We start from the raw sequence: 15,623 nt of genomic DNA, 5'->3' as shown, positions 1-15,623 counted from the left end.
CGATGGCGATCTGCGTACTTTTTGTAATCCTGTTTGGCTTTCTCGAGGTGCTTTTTGATAAGGGTCCATTGTTGAGCCGCCTCCCCCCACCATGAAGATGCGTCTGGCGAGCTAGAGGAATGGAGAGGGGGAGCGTCCAGCGGGAAAGGGTTGAAGTGAGTTCCATATACAATTTTGAAAGGAGCCTCTCCCGTGGAAGCATGCACACTGTTGTTGTATGAGAATTCTGCAAGAGGGAGAAGATCCACCCAGTTATCTTGTTGGAAATTAATATAACAACGAAGGAACTGCTCTAAAATTTGATTAGTTTTTTTCGGATTGCCCGTCGGTTTGTGGGTGGTGGCTTGAGCTGATTCCTTGTTCAATATTCAACATTCGTAAAAGCTCCCGCCAGAAGTTGGCAACGAACTGTCCGCCGCGATCCGAAATCACCTTGGACGGAAAAGAATGTAATTTTACGATGTGTTTTAAGAATAAATCCGCCAATTTCCGCGCGGTGGGTACAGCAGTACACGGAATAAAATGTGCTTGCTTGGAAAACAGATCTACCACTACTAAAATGCAATTATGTCCTTTTGAATTGGGCAAATCAGTGATAAAATCCATGGAGATTATTTCCCAAGGTTGGTTAGGTGTTTCTAACGGCCGTAGGAGGCCCGGAGGTTTTCCTTTTCGAGTTTTGGCGCTGAGGCAAATGGGGCAGGAACTAACATATTGGGAAATGTCTTTGCGCATGCCCGGCCACCAGAATTGCCGTTGAACCAGATGTAACGTTTTCAGATACCCATAATGACCGGCCGTAGGGGCATCGTGACATCGCTGCAGGACCTCCCGTCGGAGGCTGCCTGGGACATAGAATTTGGTTCCGGCCAGCCAGTCCCCCTGTGGGGATTGATTCAGTTTAGTTTTGGGCGCCTTATCCCCCTCCTTCTCCACTTCAGCTTTAAGTTTCGTTTTCTGGCTGTGCTGGCGGCGGCAGCCCCGGCTGGGCTGGCGGTAGCGGTTGAGGTGGAGGTGGCCGTAGCTGTTGGGTCATGATCGGCCGCTGAGGGGCGGGTCGGTGGGGTTGCAGTGGTATAGGCCCCGCCGGTTGATTAGGAGGTGGTAGTATTGGTCGGTCCTGAGGCAAACGTATCGGTTGCTGTATTAATTGCGGTCGAAGCGGGAGGGGCCGCAGCGGCGAAGGCCTGACTGGTGGTGGGCCGCGCGGGCTTGCCCCTCCCGGCGTCGTTACTCTGGGAAGCAGAGGCTGTTCCTGTGGCGCCGGTAGACCTTCCCTTGGGGTTTGCTGTATGGGAACAACTTCTGGCTGTTGGCGTGGCACTCCCTCCCTTGGAGGAGCCGGAGGCTCTTCTGACTGATCCGGCCGGACCGTTATTGGAGACGCGGGAGGGGGTATCACCGGCGACGCGGTCGGACGGGTTGGCCCTTCCTCCCCGTCCCTAGGCACCTCAGCGGGAGTATCTCCGGGAGGTGGATCTCCGTCCGGTCTAGGGGGTTCCGTTGGAGCTTCTCCAGGTACCTCAACTGGAGTATCCCCGCGAGGCGGGACTTCGTCGAGTCTAGGAAGTTCCGAGGGGGTTTCCCCCGGTTCCCCAGGACAGGATTCCTCCTCTCCTGAGGGCAGCGGCTGCCACGGGGCGACATCCATCGGATAGGAAATAACGCTTTGGAGGGTAGCTATTTGTACAGCCATTTCTTCAGGTGATAGTCTCTCTCCTGCCCCCATCGCTGCGATTAGATGAATGGCATGTGCCAAACTTTCCTCCATGTCGATCAGTTTAGCTTCCAACTGTTGTATTCGACTTGGACCCGGTTGCCCCATCATGGAACCTCCCTCAGTCGCGGTCACCGGGGAAAACGGCCCCCAAGGCGGGGGGTCTCCTTGATCGACTTGCGATCTCGCTGCTAGAATTCCTTTGGCTAGACCCGTCACTGCCGAGATGCCTGAATCTACAGCAAGGGTGCGACTTTGCATCTGCACCCAACTTTGATCAGGAACTTCCGTTGGTTCTTTCCACGGGGCAAGTTCCGTATAATCCCAACTCAGAACGCCGTGGCGAGATGCGTCCCCGTCCGTCTGTTCGGTCGTTCTATTCCAAAACAGCCACGGTTGGCTGATGTCCAATTCAGGGACAGTCTCTAGGCTTCGGCGCCCATCCATAGAAGCTCGTGGATGTAGCCCGCTGGCCCGGCGCTCTCTCGTTTCTCGGGGTCTGGCCCCCCACTCCGACGGTGTGGGTAACGAGATCAAGGGGAGGGCAGCAGCCGTCGGCCTTGTCCCCTCACCGCCGAGGTCGATGAGAGGCGGGGTAGTAGTCGAAGCTCCGGTCCCTGCTGGCACAGGTTCCTGAAGTTCTTGGGGTTGCGCTGGTTGACTGTCGGGAGACGCATACGGATCAAACAAAGGATCCCTGTCCGGGACTACCTTGGATTCCGCTGGGCCCGACTCAGGCATGATTGGTAACAAAATGTCAGACTGTGGCTAAATAAGGCTCTTCCTACAGGTTCCCCTCACAAGCAAACAGGAGTCCATTGTTTGATTAAGGAAACTTTACTGCAGAAAAGGTCCATTATAGTCCACTGTCCTGAATAGGAGACTCAGGATGGTACACGTTCATTGTTACCAATGAAGGGCAAAGCATGAGGTACAGAGTAACAGTTCCCAGCTGGACCAGCCTCCCCCCACAGTTCTCAAAACAACATCTTTCCGTCTTGGGAAGTTGCTCTCTTTCAAGGCCAATGCTTGGTGGAACGGTGTTAGACAAAACAATCTCCTCCGGTGAGAAATCTGCCTGGGAAGCGGTGCACCTGTGGGGAAAGCACTTAAACACTAAAAGCATTAGAAAATGGAGTCAGTACAGTTAACAGATACACTGAACCTGACAAATATAAAAGGTTTGCAGCTCTTCTGAGGAAGCGTGAAATAAAATACAAATGGTTATTTCCGGAAGGCAACTGGTTCAGTTATAAAGACCAAGCCTACAAGATAACATCGGAAGTACAGCTGAGGGATTTTGTGTTTAATCATCAAGAGGAGAGGATTTAGAATCTGAAGGGGGGAATGGGGAGGAGGGAGTGAGCGCAGCTAATGTAGCTGTTCAGAGAGAGCTGCGACCGAGACGCAGGGGGTGGGGAAGAAGACCTGATCCTGACTGTAGTTCGTAGTTTATAAGATCTACCAATCTAATAGCATATTAGAAAGTTTAACTTTAAATAATTGTATTATGAAGGGAATGCAATACTTGTAGATGTAGTGTGTGTTTTTTATATGTTGTTTCTTGCCTTTCCCCGTTCCCTTTTCTTGTAGTTTTTGAGGTTAGTAATTAAAAAAAAAAAGGACAGACAGTCTCCCTAACATGCAGTGCCATTTGCCTTTGAGAGTCACCTCCCTCCTCCAGCTCTCATTGGCTCAGGAAACCTCTGAAAAGGAAAAAGAAAAAGCTGCTGTTTCAGGGTAAGGAGTGGCTCCCTTTTGTTAGGTTTGTTGCCCTGGGATTCTCTGGGTCTGTTGGGCTTTGTTAGTTCTTTTGGGGAGGATTTTGGTCAGTAGCTGTATGTTTGGCTAAGGCTTCTTTGTCCTGGAGAAAGCACGGCATCACCCCATATGGAAAATAGCTGGGGGGGGGGACCTTGCTCAAAGGTCTGTAGAATCGGATTCCTTAACCCAATCTTTTTGAAATTTGGAGGTGGGGTGTCTTTAAAGGACAAGCTGCTCTTACTCTGCTGCAATATTGGTGTAGTTTGCATGAAAAAACAGGCCCTCCAGTTACCTTGAAAAATTCCCCCATAGGGAATAATGGAGCTGATAGTTTTCAGAATTCTGAAAAAAACCTGGATCTGAATACAAAACCAGTATATTTTGACCCGAATATTAGAAATACTGTTATTTATTGAATTCTTGATACCCAAATCTGAAAAATACCATTTTTTTTAGTGCATACCCCTACAGACAAATCCTTTGGCACCATTTTATTTTCTCTAAATGTAAAGAAGTGTGATGGTGTTCTGGAACCTTTAAGAAGACTGGGGAAAGAGTCAAGGTTGCTGCTAGGCAGCCTGGCAGCAGAGGCCATAGACAGAGAGTCTACTAGTGTGAGGTGAGGAAACATCAGAAAGGATTCGATTTAGAGCAATTCTTGACAGATGTCTCTATTGTCCAGGGAGTGGTGTTGGGGAAGAAGCCAGGATTAAGTCCAGATCTTTACATTTCTACATCATGTGAAATCATAGGTAAACTGTTATTAATAAACCAATGTCAGATCCTGGTTTGCTATGCCCTAACTAACCATAGTTGTTGGGGCAGCCTACATTCAGTAAATCACTCACTATGCAATCCTATGCTGAGTTACTCCAGTCTAAGCCCCTTGGAGTCAATGGATTTAGACTGGAATAACTCTCCATAGGATTACACTGTTAGCCATTGTCAGTTGAATTAAACTATGGTTTTCAATGGCACGCTTAGGGTGTTTCCATATGAATAGCATTGCACATGATGGGCACTCTATATTGCAGCATCAACCAAACACAAACCATGAAAAAGGATGATCTTTTTTACAACTTGTTTCAGAGGGACTGGCAAGATTGGCATGCACAGGAACAAAGCTACTGTTATGGTAAAGTGATCTGGGAATATCTGAACTCAGAGCAGCAACAGGTACCTTTTTAATGAAGTATTTTTTGTTGGCAGTTACTGTCATTCAACAGAGGGATGTGTAAAATAGAAATTTCCAGAACTATATGAATGCTGCAGAATACTGAAGTACTGTAGTTAAGTTTCATCGTATTATATAAAATGTACTGCTAAGCTGATATTCCTTGAATAGTTATAATATTTACATTATCTTTGCCTTGAAAATTCCAATATTTACATTTTACTGGTAAAGATTACATACCTTCTGCATTCAGATGCATAGTTTCCAGAGGTCCCATAAAAGCGTATCGCATCCCCAAGCCATCAGACATCACAAGGTCCAGATCAACAGGAGAGATTATTCCATCCTGCATGGAAAGAATATTGACTGCGTTAAGAATTGCACAAATTCTGTTTTCTTGGGTTGGATGCTGCGCAGAATTTCTGCTAATGGAAGAAGATAGTTTTTGCTGACTGTCCCCTCTTGCTGCAGATCTTGAACTTGCCCCAAGATATTCCTAGGAGCCCTTGTCTTTAAACAGTAATATTTTGGGCTATACTTTGGGCTGCAATGGGAGGGACAGACAAGGAAGTCACAGAAATTTTTGGTAAGATCCATGCCCTTCTTTGCTCTATAATACTTCTGGTGTCAGAAAATATTTTAGAAATATAAAAAAATCATCTTGTTACTACCTTTCTTTACTATTAATGAACAATTTATGCTAGTTAATGATCTAACAATGCAATCCTACACAGAGTTACACCATTCTAAGTCCACTGAAGTCAACTGCTTTAGAAGGGTAATATAACTGCTTTGGACAAGTGCTAGAGGGTTTTTTCCACATACAGAATTGTATCTTCATCAAATTGTATGCTTTTGACTATTAGAACAAATAGGCATTTTACTTACTGTTAGTGCCGGTTAAGAAAAGAACAATAATTCTTTTTAAAATGGCCTAGCCATCATAAAACATTGTGCAACCATTCTGAACATTATACATAATTACTAGCCTTCTGCAAGTCAAAAATTGTATTAGCAATATAGGCCACTATGATGACCCAGACATTTATTGGACAAGGAAGATTATTGCAGTCTTTGATACATCCTATTAAAATATATTCTAAGCAGTACAGCAGCAGCATTTCTGAGTGGGGATATTTTTAATGCTTCTGTTCCACTTTCGTTTCTCATAGAACAAACTATGTCTTTTCCACCGGCAGATTACTTTGGAAGATCTCATCAGCTATAAAACCATTCTGGTTTAAAAAGTAGCCTGTGTATTTCTGGGATGTGTTCATATCTATCCAATTACCAACTCCAGAGTATGACTGAAACAAGATGATTAAATACAACAATGCAGCTGCCATCCAGTGCATTAAAAACTGGTTGCATCATGTAGGTAATTTCCATGGCCTCAACATGCCTACGATCTCAAGTCCATTAGTAGGCAACTCCCAAACCTCCCACATGACAGGCTCATAACGTGCTGTTCAAAGCTCAGTTACGCCCACAGGGTATGCTTCCAAGCAAATCAGCACACCTTAAAAACAAGTTAGGACAAGTGTATCATCTTATACACTTTACGGGATACTCCACATTTCTTTAAGGCTCTTAATAACAATATAATTGCAACGCCGTTCTCCCCCACTTGTTTCATCAGGCCGGTTTCTGTAGTATAACAAAAAGGAGCCACAGAAAGAGAACACATTTCTGGTAACCACAGAAGTTGTTAATTTAGGTTTGTTATCCCGAATTTGAAATGTCAGGCGCAGTTACCTTCATGAATGGCTTATGAGAGGGAGGGCAGGAGGGTTACATCAGTACTTGGGTTCTCGTGGCCCCTTCTCACACGCCCAGGGTAATGCCAATTGCCACTTTGGGGTCAGGAAGCAATTTTTCTCCAGGCTAGATTGGCCAGGGATCCTGGAGGGTTCTTGACATCTACTCGGCATGGGGGAGGGGTCACTGGGGGCTGTGGGGGTGGAGGTAGTTGTGAATTTCCAGCATTGTGTAGGGGGTTGGACTAGATGACCCTGGAGGTCTCTTCCAACTCTATGATTCTATGAATGCTGCATGCCAGCTAAAGGAGCAGTTTCCTCTGTGTTCAGCTAACCTAACCAACACACAGGAAAGTTGGAACCCCACATTACTAGTCAAACCAGAAAGTAACCCTGCTGCATTCAGCTGTCTGTGTGGAACTGCATATCCATCAAAGATAAGCAGCCACACACTGTAGATGAAGGAGACATTTTCCATAGCTGAATTTACATTCAGGCAATATAAGTCCTTTCCCAAAAAACAATCCCAGGAAGATAATTACACAGATTACCAATAGAACAACGGGAAATAATAAAGCACCAATGATACAATGATTAATGGAATTTATTCAACTATGGTGTTAATCTGTTGTAGGTCTACAAAAACAAAATAAGAGTAAAAATTTTAAAATGATGTACTAATGGACAAAAATAGGACATAATGTCACTTTCTTAATTCTGTTGTGCATAGATTTTACCCTTATGTTTTTAAGCAGTGCCTTTAAAATGTTTTTATTCCTGAAAGATCAGGCCTTTAGCATGCCAAAAATGTTCAGAAACATCCAAACGGCCTTCTAGCTAACTTTGTGCCAGCTATCTTCACGTTCAAATTTCACATTCCTCTAATAAGCCAGCTCAGATGTTTCAGTGACAGACAATGGAGAGGTTTGCCCTTGTTGCCAAAAGGGTGTTCTTTACGGGCTCTCTTTTGTCCCAAGCGCTTTTATCAGTTCTCTACAGGCTTGCAATGTACAAATAAAAGCCCTGTGAGTTAGGGAACAATCCTGCTCTCATCTTAGACAGTGAAATAGCAGAAGGGATAACAGCTGCTGTCACAATGGTGCCTTCCAAAGGTTTCTTTGGGGACAAAAAAGAAAAAGACAGAAGAAAAGGAAGCCACATCAGTAATGTCAGACCAGTTCATAGGTAACAAAGTAGTACTGAGTGTGGAAGCACAAGTAACATGGGAAATGGGATGCAGGCATCTCCCTCGCGATAAGGCAGCTCTTGGACACAGATCTCACCAGAGGAACTCAGAGTCTCTCTACACAAGACATCTTACATGAGAACACTCGAGTGTGGAGAGGTGCAACGTTAGCCGAGAGGCATAGTTTTAAAAGCCAAAGCCAAAGGCTCTGTCAATTTCACCTCCCCTTTTGGGAGGCAAAGAGGAAATTAACAAATGCACTGAGGAGCCATCTTTGTAGGCGCTGTAGAGAGGTGAAATTGACAGCGCTTTGTCTTTGTCTTTTTAAACTACGCTTCCCAGCTAGCATTGTGTCTCTCTATATCTTGTTTAAGATGTCTCGTGTAGAGAGACTCTAAGCTGTATGTGCAACTGCTTCTCTTGCTTGAATCTTGCAGCCCAATCTCAGTTCAGCACTTCTGAGAGCTAAAATATGATTAGACTGCAATCTGAACCATCACTAATCTATAAACCAACCACCAGTTTATATCCTATACAAAACAATGTCCAGTCAGTATGACCATAAAAACAACTAATTTATAGTACTCTGTTGCCTAAAACTAATGCCAATTTCTTCCCTGAAATGTATTTCTCATCTATGATTTCACAACTGGTTCTTTAAGGCAACTTGACTGAACCCCATTAACATAATCACAATTCACTTTTATTGCAACAGAATAGAGAAACAATGGAGTAATAATGATTCATTAAAGCCACAAGACAAAGACATTGTTCCTTGTTAATAACAAGCATGTGGAAAATTGGGAGTAGAAAAGAAGCGATCAATGAGTTTGTGGTAAGTGCCTCAACAGCTTCCTCCCAAGTAAGTGTGCAAAGGTTAGCAGCCTCATCCTCTAAACCAAACCCATGACTACACTAGGGCTGCAATTTCAGGAACATCATCCCAGGTCTAAGCTCCACTGAATAAAATGGGGCTTACTTCTGAGTCCTTCTACTTAGGATTAACAAAGGAAGGCATGAGAATGGGGGGGGGGATTGAGGGAGGGACCCCAGACTGCCTAACCCACCCCCACTACACCGTGGCTGGTGGCAACATAAAAGCTGGCATGGATGGGGCCTCAGTGGCAGCAGCAGCAGAAAAGTTTTCGACCCCTCCCAGCTCACCCCCTTGGTTCTCCACAGCCTCCCCCTGCTGCTTCATGGTGCTGTGTGTTCAGCTGTGAGGGCAACAACAACTCTCCTGGTGGGTGAGGGAGGTATCTGCAGCAGCCCCATACAGCGAATCATAGCCTTCTCCTCCTCCTGATGTCTACTGGTGAGAAGGCAAATTCTCCACCACACCAAGACCAGAAGATCTGCACATCCTATTAGTGGATTTCTTTTGGATGCTGTCAGGGTGACTTGATCAGGGTAGCCTGTCTCCCTAAATTGCTGCCACTGAACCTCCATGATGTTAATTTTAACTAGTTTGGTTGAAAATGGAGTATGGGGCATTGAGAGAGAAGGTCTCTCCTATTTAGGAGTCACCACAGGGCCCTGAAGGACCACCAAATCAAGTCCTGGAATGAAACTCAACAAAGCCAAAATGGTGCTATCAGGACAACCTCTGATTTGAGACCCGCCATACTCTGGATCAACCTTCTGGAGAAGCTGCATTGGAGGAAACCCATTCAGAAGCTGGCCCAGCCCCAACTCCCACTGCAGCAGAATGATAAAGCCCCTCAAGGAAGAAGAGGGAGGGAGGTAGGAAAACGAGGAATCACTACGGTCTTTAATAACTGCAGTTAACGTCCAGCCATCTGCACACCAGACCAGGATGAAAGTAGGAGACTGAAGGAGCAGTCTTCCTACTAGGAGCCGGGGGGTGGGGGGTGGAATTAACGATCCCGACTGCCTCCAAGGAGGAACTTCTTTCTATTGGTTGTGGCTGCCCCCGGCAGGACCACCGAAGAACATTAAACATTCAGGGGGAGACAGGGTTGTTCATCAAGATGACAATCACTTGGGATGTAAAAATTTAATTATTCTATCTTTTCATGATTTGCAACCTTAATATAGAAGAACAGAAAACTAATACTGATTTTCTCTTTCAAACCTCAGTCACTGATAGAAGGCTGGGAACCTGCTTGGTGCGGGAAGGTCACAGTGAGTGCCAGAGAGCAGATAATTATAAATGTCCAAAAGCAGAGAAGGAGAAGAAGTTTGTCTTTAGAACCTTGTTTTAAATAATTCTCAGTCTTAGAGATGAGATTCGTGAAGGCTAAGCTTACTTCTGTTTAAAGTATCAGTTTCATCATCGTTTCACTGAATTCAAATGTTGTAAGTAAGACTGCAGTATTCAGAGGGAAACAGGAAATGAAGAGATGCAACATGAAAATCAGTACTTCACTTTCTGACCTTTTCACCTTGTTTCTCTGGCTAGAATGAGAATGTTATTGTTTTGGAGGGTTCCTCATATTACTCACTGTACAGTTCAGCTTCCTTCTCTCTTCTTTTTCTAATAGTTACTAGAGCATCAGCCATCTCTTCTATTAAAGTTACATACCGATGGCATGTATCCAACCATTCAAGGATTTTGTGGAATGGGACCGATCGGCTTCCCCTCCTTCTTCAGCCAGCTGAATCCCCCCCAAATTTTGTCCTTCGCGTGTCAGTGGGCTCTCATGAACAATGGAAGGGTGAAAATGGGAATCTGCAGGGGGGAATCAACGGTAATCGCCAAGAGAAAATGCCATTCTGCCAAAGAAAATATGTGGCTGGATATATGCCAAATTATAATGTCGTCATCAGGCTTCTTAAACATGTCAAAAATACTGAATTGTATGAAATTATGCACTATTCAAAAGTACATATAACAGAGCTGAAGAATAAAATCATACATACACCAACAAGCCTCCATGCTTCACTAATAATTGCATACTGGAGCCGGTTCAGAACAAAGCCATCGATCTCTTTTGTCAGTCTAACTGGGGACTGTCCAATCTTCTTCATCAGAGCATAAGTTTTCTCCAGTGTACATGGGTCTGTTTCTGGGTGGGGAACCAGCTCAACCAGAGGCACATAATATGGTGGGTTTACCTGGACAGAAAAAAAATTAAAAAGAAAAAGAACAAACAAATGAAAGAAAACAGTGTTATGGTCAGTGAATTTACTTTAAATCCACTGCTATAGAACTTGGGCAAGCCCTCCTATTTAGGCACTGATTTTGCAAGAGGAGGTTTTGCCCCTCTTTCCTAAACCAAGTTTGGAGTGTGTTGCCTTTCCATCTGACTATATGCCTCCCCAACACAAACTAAGAGCCGAGAGCTAGAAGTGACAAATTACACTTGAATGGCAAGTGAACAGACTCACATGTATTCCTCCCTGTTCACTTGCACTCCACTTGCGCTCCACACAGTTGCGTACAGAGCAAGTTAACAGGGAGGTATAAATGTGAGTCTCTTCACTTGCCATTCAAGTGTAATACATCACTTCTAGCTTGGCCCTAAGACAGGTCTGTTCCAAGAACTCATTAAAGTGGTACAAATCTTTGATCACGACAAACTTCATGCCAGGCTCTACATACACTACACACACAGACACAGACACACACAGACACACGCAACCTCCTCACATCCAAATATGAAATCTGAGGTGCTGCAACTGGAAGGGAGAACTGGACTACTTCAGTAACAGCACTCTTATCTGTCCTAATGAAAACAGGTAAAAGCTTTGCTTTTTGTGGGCTTCTTGCTTCTCTGGAGACCTTCTGCCAAAAACACAGAGCATCAAGGTCTTATTTGTCAATCTAGATTATTACTCCAGACTTATTTCACTGATGCAGCAACTCCTATCTACTTACAGAAGGAATTTCAGAAAGTTTCCACCACTTTCGCTAGCATAATATCATCACAGGCTACCCTTCAAGGAGAAACAACTTTGCAATTGCTTACTATTGCTTAAATTGGGCAGGGCCTAAATGGGTTGGGTTCACAGTAACACAAACTAAGGATTCTGCATACAGAATGTAATTTACCTGCCACCCTCAGCCCACTGAACCCATGCAATGCTGCCCTTGAGGTTGATGGGACCCCAAGGAACAGTGGTGGTGCCATGTGGAGTTCTGTGGTAGGAGAAGGGAATCAGTGAAAAAGAGCACTGGTGAAAAAAAGAGCACTGAACCCAATCCACAGTAATAAATAAATGCAAATAGAACAGATACGTATTAACAGTTACATGCCTGCTGTCTTCACACATTTGGGCCCAGGAGTTAGTATTACAGCACTCAGATAACTGTAGGATAAAGTCCTGGAATTAAAATTCAGGCTTTAACAGACTATCCATAGATTTTGGAGTACTTACAGGATGTGCCACTATACACTGTTTAACATGTTTCAGTCCAGTGAACAATTTCGTAGGTAAAAGGCAGGACGTCGAGCTACTTAGAATAACATTGTTACTGACGATGAGATCCAACTGGCCAAAAATCTTCTTTTTCAGTTCTAAGTTCTCAGGTGTGCATTCCTGGAATAGAACACCAAATATTTAGTACTGAATTAAGCTGGAGGTGTATGGGGAGTGGTACTGCATTGCGTGGTACCTTTGTAATCCTACATTCTGCATCACTCGCGCTATGCTGGCCTAGACAGTTACTGTTCACACTGACATTCAGATTTTGTATTCCTAGTCCTATTACGTGGTTCATGTGCATTGTGCATCTTATACTGTATGTTCACACTGTTGCTTTCATTGTCTCTCAGTTTTATACTCCTAGTCCTATTGCATTGTTCATTCGATGTCCTATACTGTATGCCATTCTTTTTTCTTTCTTTCTGTACTCTGTAATCCACTTTGAGTCTCAGTAAAAAAGGCAGGTTATAAATGGAAAAACTACACATCACTCTGCATTAAAAAAGTAGTATGTGCAGGAACAGTTCCTCATATTTCTGGAGAAAAATATATGCAGTTTGATGCAGACAGCTGAGGGACCCTCCTGAACAAAAGGCTACAGGAATAAGGAAGAGTTAGGCAAAATTGTCCTCCCTGCACATACACACTCTCTTGTGATAGCAGAGGAAGCTCAGCTTCAAGACTTGTGATGCTAGCACAAACTGGATTTTGTTCAATTCCCCCGTCTTACTCCTTCTGTGTTGTATAGCTGAAATCCAAACCATGCACAGGACTGCTGGGAAATGTAGGGGAAGCTCTGCTTTTGGGAACTCCTTCGTTCACTGAAGTTTAGAATCCAACCCTGTATCTACAGTGCTGATAAATTTTTAATCCCTCCCCGCCAATCATCCTCCAAGGCGCTGATAGCAGCATATATAGTGCTATCATATATGGTGCACCACTGCCACCATTTTATCCTTGCAAAACGGTGGAAAAAAATTAAAAACTCTGTACTGTACTTTGATAAATTGTCCATTAATCCATACATGTGTTTGAAGTATGAGCAGGCATTTTATACACATTCATATACTATAGGGGAGAGAGATACCATTTCCAGTTTAGAACGAAAGTCATGGAATTTTACTTCGTTTTCAAGTCACGACACTGCTACAATTCAGGGAGATAAATGGGATCATTTTAGAACAGTAAAGCCAACTATTATGCATTCCCTCACTGATGGAAAACAATGCATCACTCGTAATTCCTGGATCAATTCAGTTTGCAAGGTGGGCTACCTTTAAATAGTTTCCTTTAACAGAGTCACAAGGCAAGGAGAACTCTGTAGATACTTGTTTAAACTAATAAAAGAGCAGCACTGAATAGGTTTATTGTGAGATTCCCCACCTTGAAACCCAAAGCTTTCTTTCAGATCAGATGATAATCACAGAGGGTGAAGCTCAACACTCTCGGAAACTGAAACCCGCCATGATTATGTAAGGCCTCTGAATAGGCTATTTGCTGAGGGGGCTCTTTGATAGTGGCACATTGTATTCAATTTGTTGGACTGGTGCAATAAAAATTTCTGTCCTTGTCAAGAATGGATTTATTTTCTTAGTTAGGCAGACTCAATTCCCTGAAGAACAGAGGAGAAATTAAGCTCTAAAGCAGCTATTAATCAAGGTCTTCATCACTTGCTACCAACTACAAAGCCTGGAGAAACCCTGAAGCTATTCAGTTTTGCCCTGGGGGGGAAAAAATCAAACAAGAAATGGATAGGGAACAGCTCGAGAACTCAACTCACCACAGGTAAAGTCTACCTGAGTGCATTTTAATGGACACTGAATATTCCTGGGCTCATTTTTGTTGTTGTGAAGATCACACTTCTCTTTTGCCACAAAACAGTAAGCTCTTATTTGAAAGCTCCAGCTCTTCAATAAGGCTACTGTAACCTGACTTTCAGCTTAGCTGTACCTTGTTATAGCATCTCTTGTAAAAACCTGATTAGGACATGCCAATTTGTTGGATTTCAACAACAACTTACTGTTGAGAGCTTCCCCTTAAAGGGCTTTTGTTTGACTACTGAAGTACTATTCTCTGTGAGTGCAGAATATAAGCTCAGACAAAGCCAGAGTCATGTCAGGAGCCATAAGCACAGCCAGTCCCTCCCACACTGCATTGTGTGACAACTTCCAATGACCTCAGTGAACACTAAATTACTCTAGAATATTCTGATATCCTACACATGCCAAGAACAATTCTGAAGGGATTGTTTCAGCCTTTACAAGTATATTTCGTACTGTACCTACCAAAGCCCTGTTAAATTATGGAAAACATGAACATGTGAGTGGGGTGGGACTTTTTAACATAAATTAAAACTTCTTCACAGAGAACGTGTTGTGGGCCAGTGGACAGAATGACCTACTCAGAGCCAGTTCATCAAAATTTGGTGTGGCAAGTCGCAGGTACCTGGTGTGTAATCAAGGCCACTGTGAGAAAACAGATCCTGAGGTGATCCTATGGTGTGTATGGACCCTACAAGTTAACTGTATATACAAATATGGCCCACTCCCATGATTTAGACATCCCATGATTCTGAAAAGGCTTTCCCCCCCTCTGAACGCTTGGAAAATATCACCTCAGTGTAGGTAGTTATAAGGCTAGAAATATTATCCAACTGTGGCAAGCCTACAGTAATTATATCCATGGACTGATGCTATACCCTGAGTCTTCAGGAAATACAAAGCATTACCCAAAGCCCCATGGCGCAGAGTGGTAAGCTGCAGTACTGCAGTCCAAGCTCTGCTCACAACCCGAGTTTGATCCCGGCAGAAGCTGGGTTCAGGTAGGTGGCTCAATGCTGACTCAGCCATCTATCCTTCTGGGGTCGGTAAAACGAGTACCCAGTTTCCTGGGGGTAAAGTATAGATGACTGGGGAAGGCAATGGCAAACCACCCCGTAAAAAGTCTGCCAAGAAAATGTTGTGATGCGATATCCCCCCATGGGTCAGTAATGCCTCGGTGCTTGTACAGGGGACTACCTTTACCCAAAGCATTACCCAAATATTACAAAGTAAGAAACAAATTTCAGTCTGATTCTGATATTTCAAAATTCATAAATCTGTAATATAATCATGCAGAGTAATGACGAAATGGATACAGCTGCACAGCATTTATGTGTAGGAGAAATTAAGCAGCCAGAAACACTGATTCCAGCTTATACCAGTATATACTGTCATCAAATTTTTCTTTAAAATCCTAAATAAATTTCAGTATTTGTGTGTCAAGTTATGGCTACTATTGTATTACGATGGTGAAGCAAACTGCTTCCACATATAGGAAGCTGTCTGTCACTCCGAGGCAGAAAGAAATTTTACACCAAGCCCAACTGATTAGAGATCCTGAAGGTTGCTTGGTTTTGTGGTGCCATGGGGCTACCCAGAGCTCAAACATTTTGCAGGTACTTCAGAGACCTACCAGTCTATGGTGTGTCTTGCTCTTCATCAGTAGCCCAGGCCTGTCTTGATTTTGCAGACTGAAGGTCTGAGCTAGGGAGGCTCATGCCTTGAGTTTCAGATGATGACCTTTCAATCACTTCTATCCCCATAGTTCTTTTAACGTTTGCATTCCAGATTTTCTGGAACTCAATCTGAATCAATA

General features: G+C 43.9%; 1 protein-coding gene across 1 annotated transcript in view; it reads right to left on the bottom strand.

The window, feature by feature from the left end:
• The window catches only part of CRYL1 (crystallin lambda 1), a 75,085-nt gene that overhangs the window by 14,008 nt on the left and 45,454 nt on the right, over positions 1 to 15,623 (bottom strand). Inside the window, exons 4-6 of the mRNA XM_054973568.1 lie at positions 11,940 to 12,101; positions 10,482 to 10,676; positions 4,896 to 5,001 (exon numbers count right to left, since the gene is read on the bottom strand). Coding sequence (XP_054829543.1) covers positions 4,896 to 5,001; positions 10,482 to 10,676; positions 11,940 to 12,101 — 463 coding nt within the window. The remainder of the gene's footprint in view (positions 1 to 4,895; positions 5,002 to 10,481; positions 10,677 to 11,939; positions 12,102 to 15,623) is intronic.

The sequence above is a fragment of the Eublepharis macularius genome, chromosome 3 (genome assembly GCF_028583425.1).
Source record: "Eublepharis macularius isolate TG4126 chromosome 3, MPM_Emac_v1.0, whole genome shotgun sequence".
Lineage (NCBI taxonomy): Eukaryota > Metazoa > Chordata > Lepidosauria > Squamata > Eublepharidae > Eublepharis > Eublepharis macularius.
The sequence above is the reverse complement of the archived record's forward strand: the minus strand, read 5'-3'. Positions and strand labels throughout refer to the sequence as shown.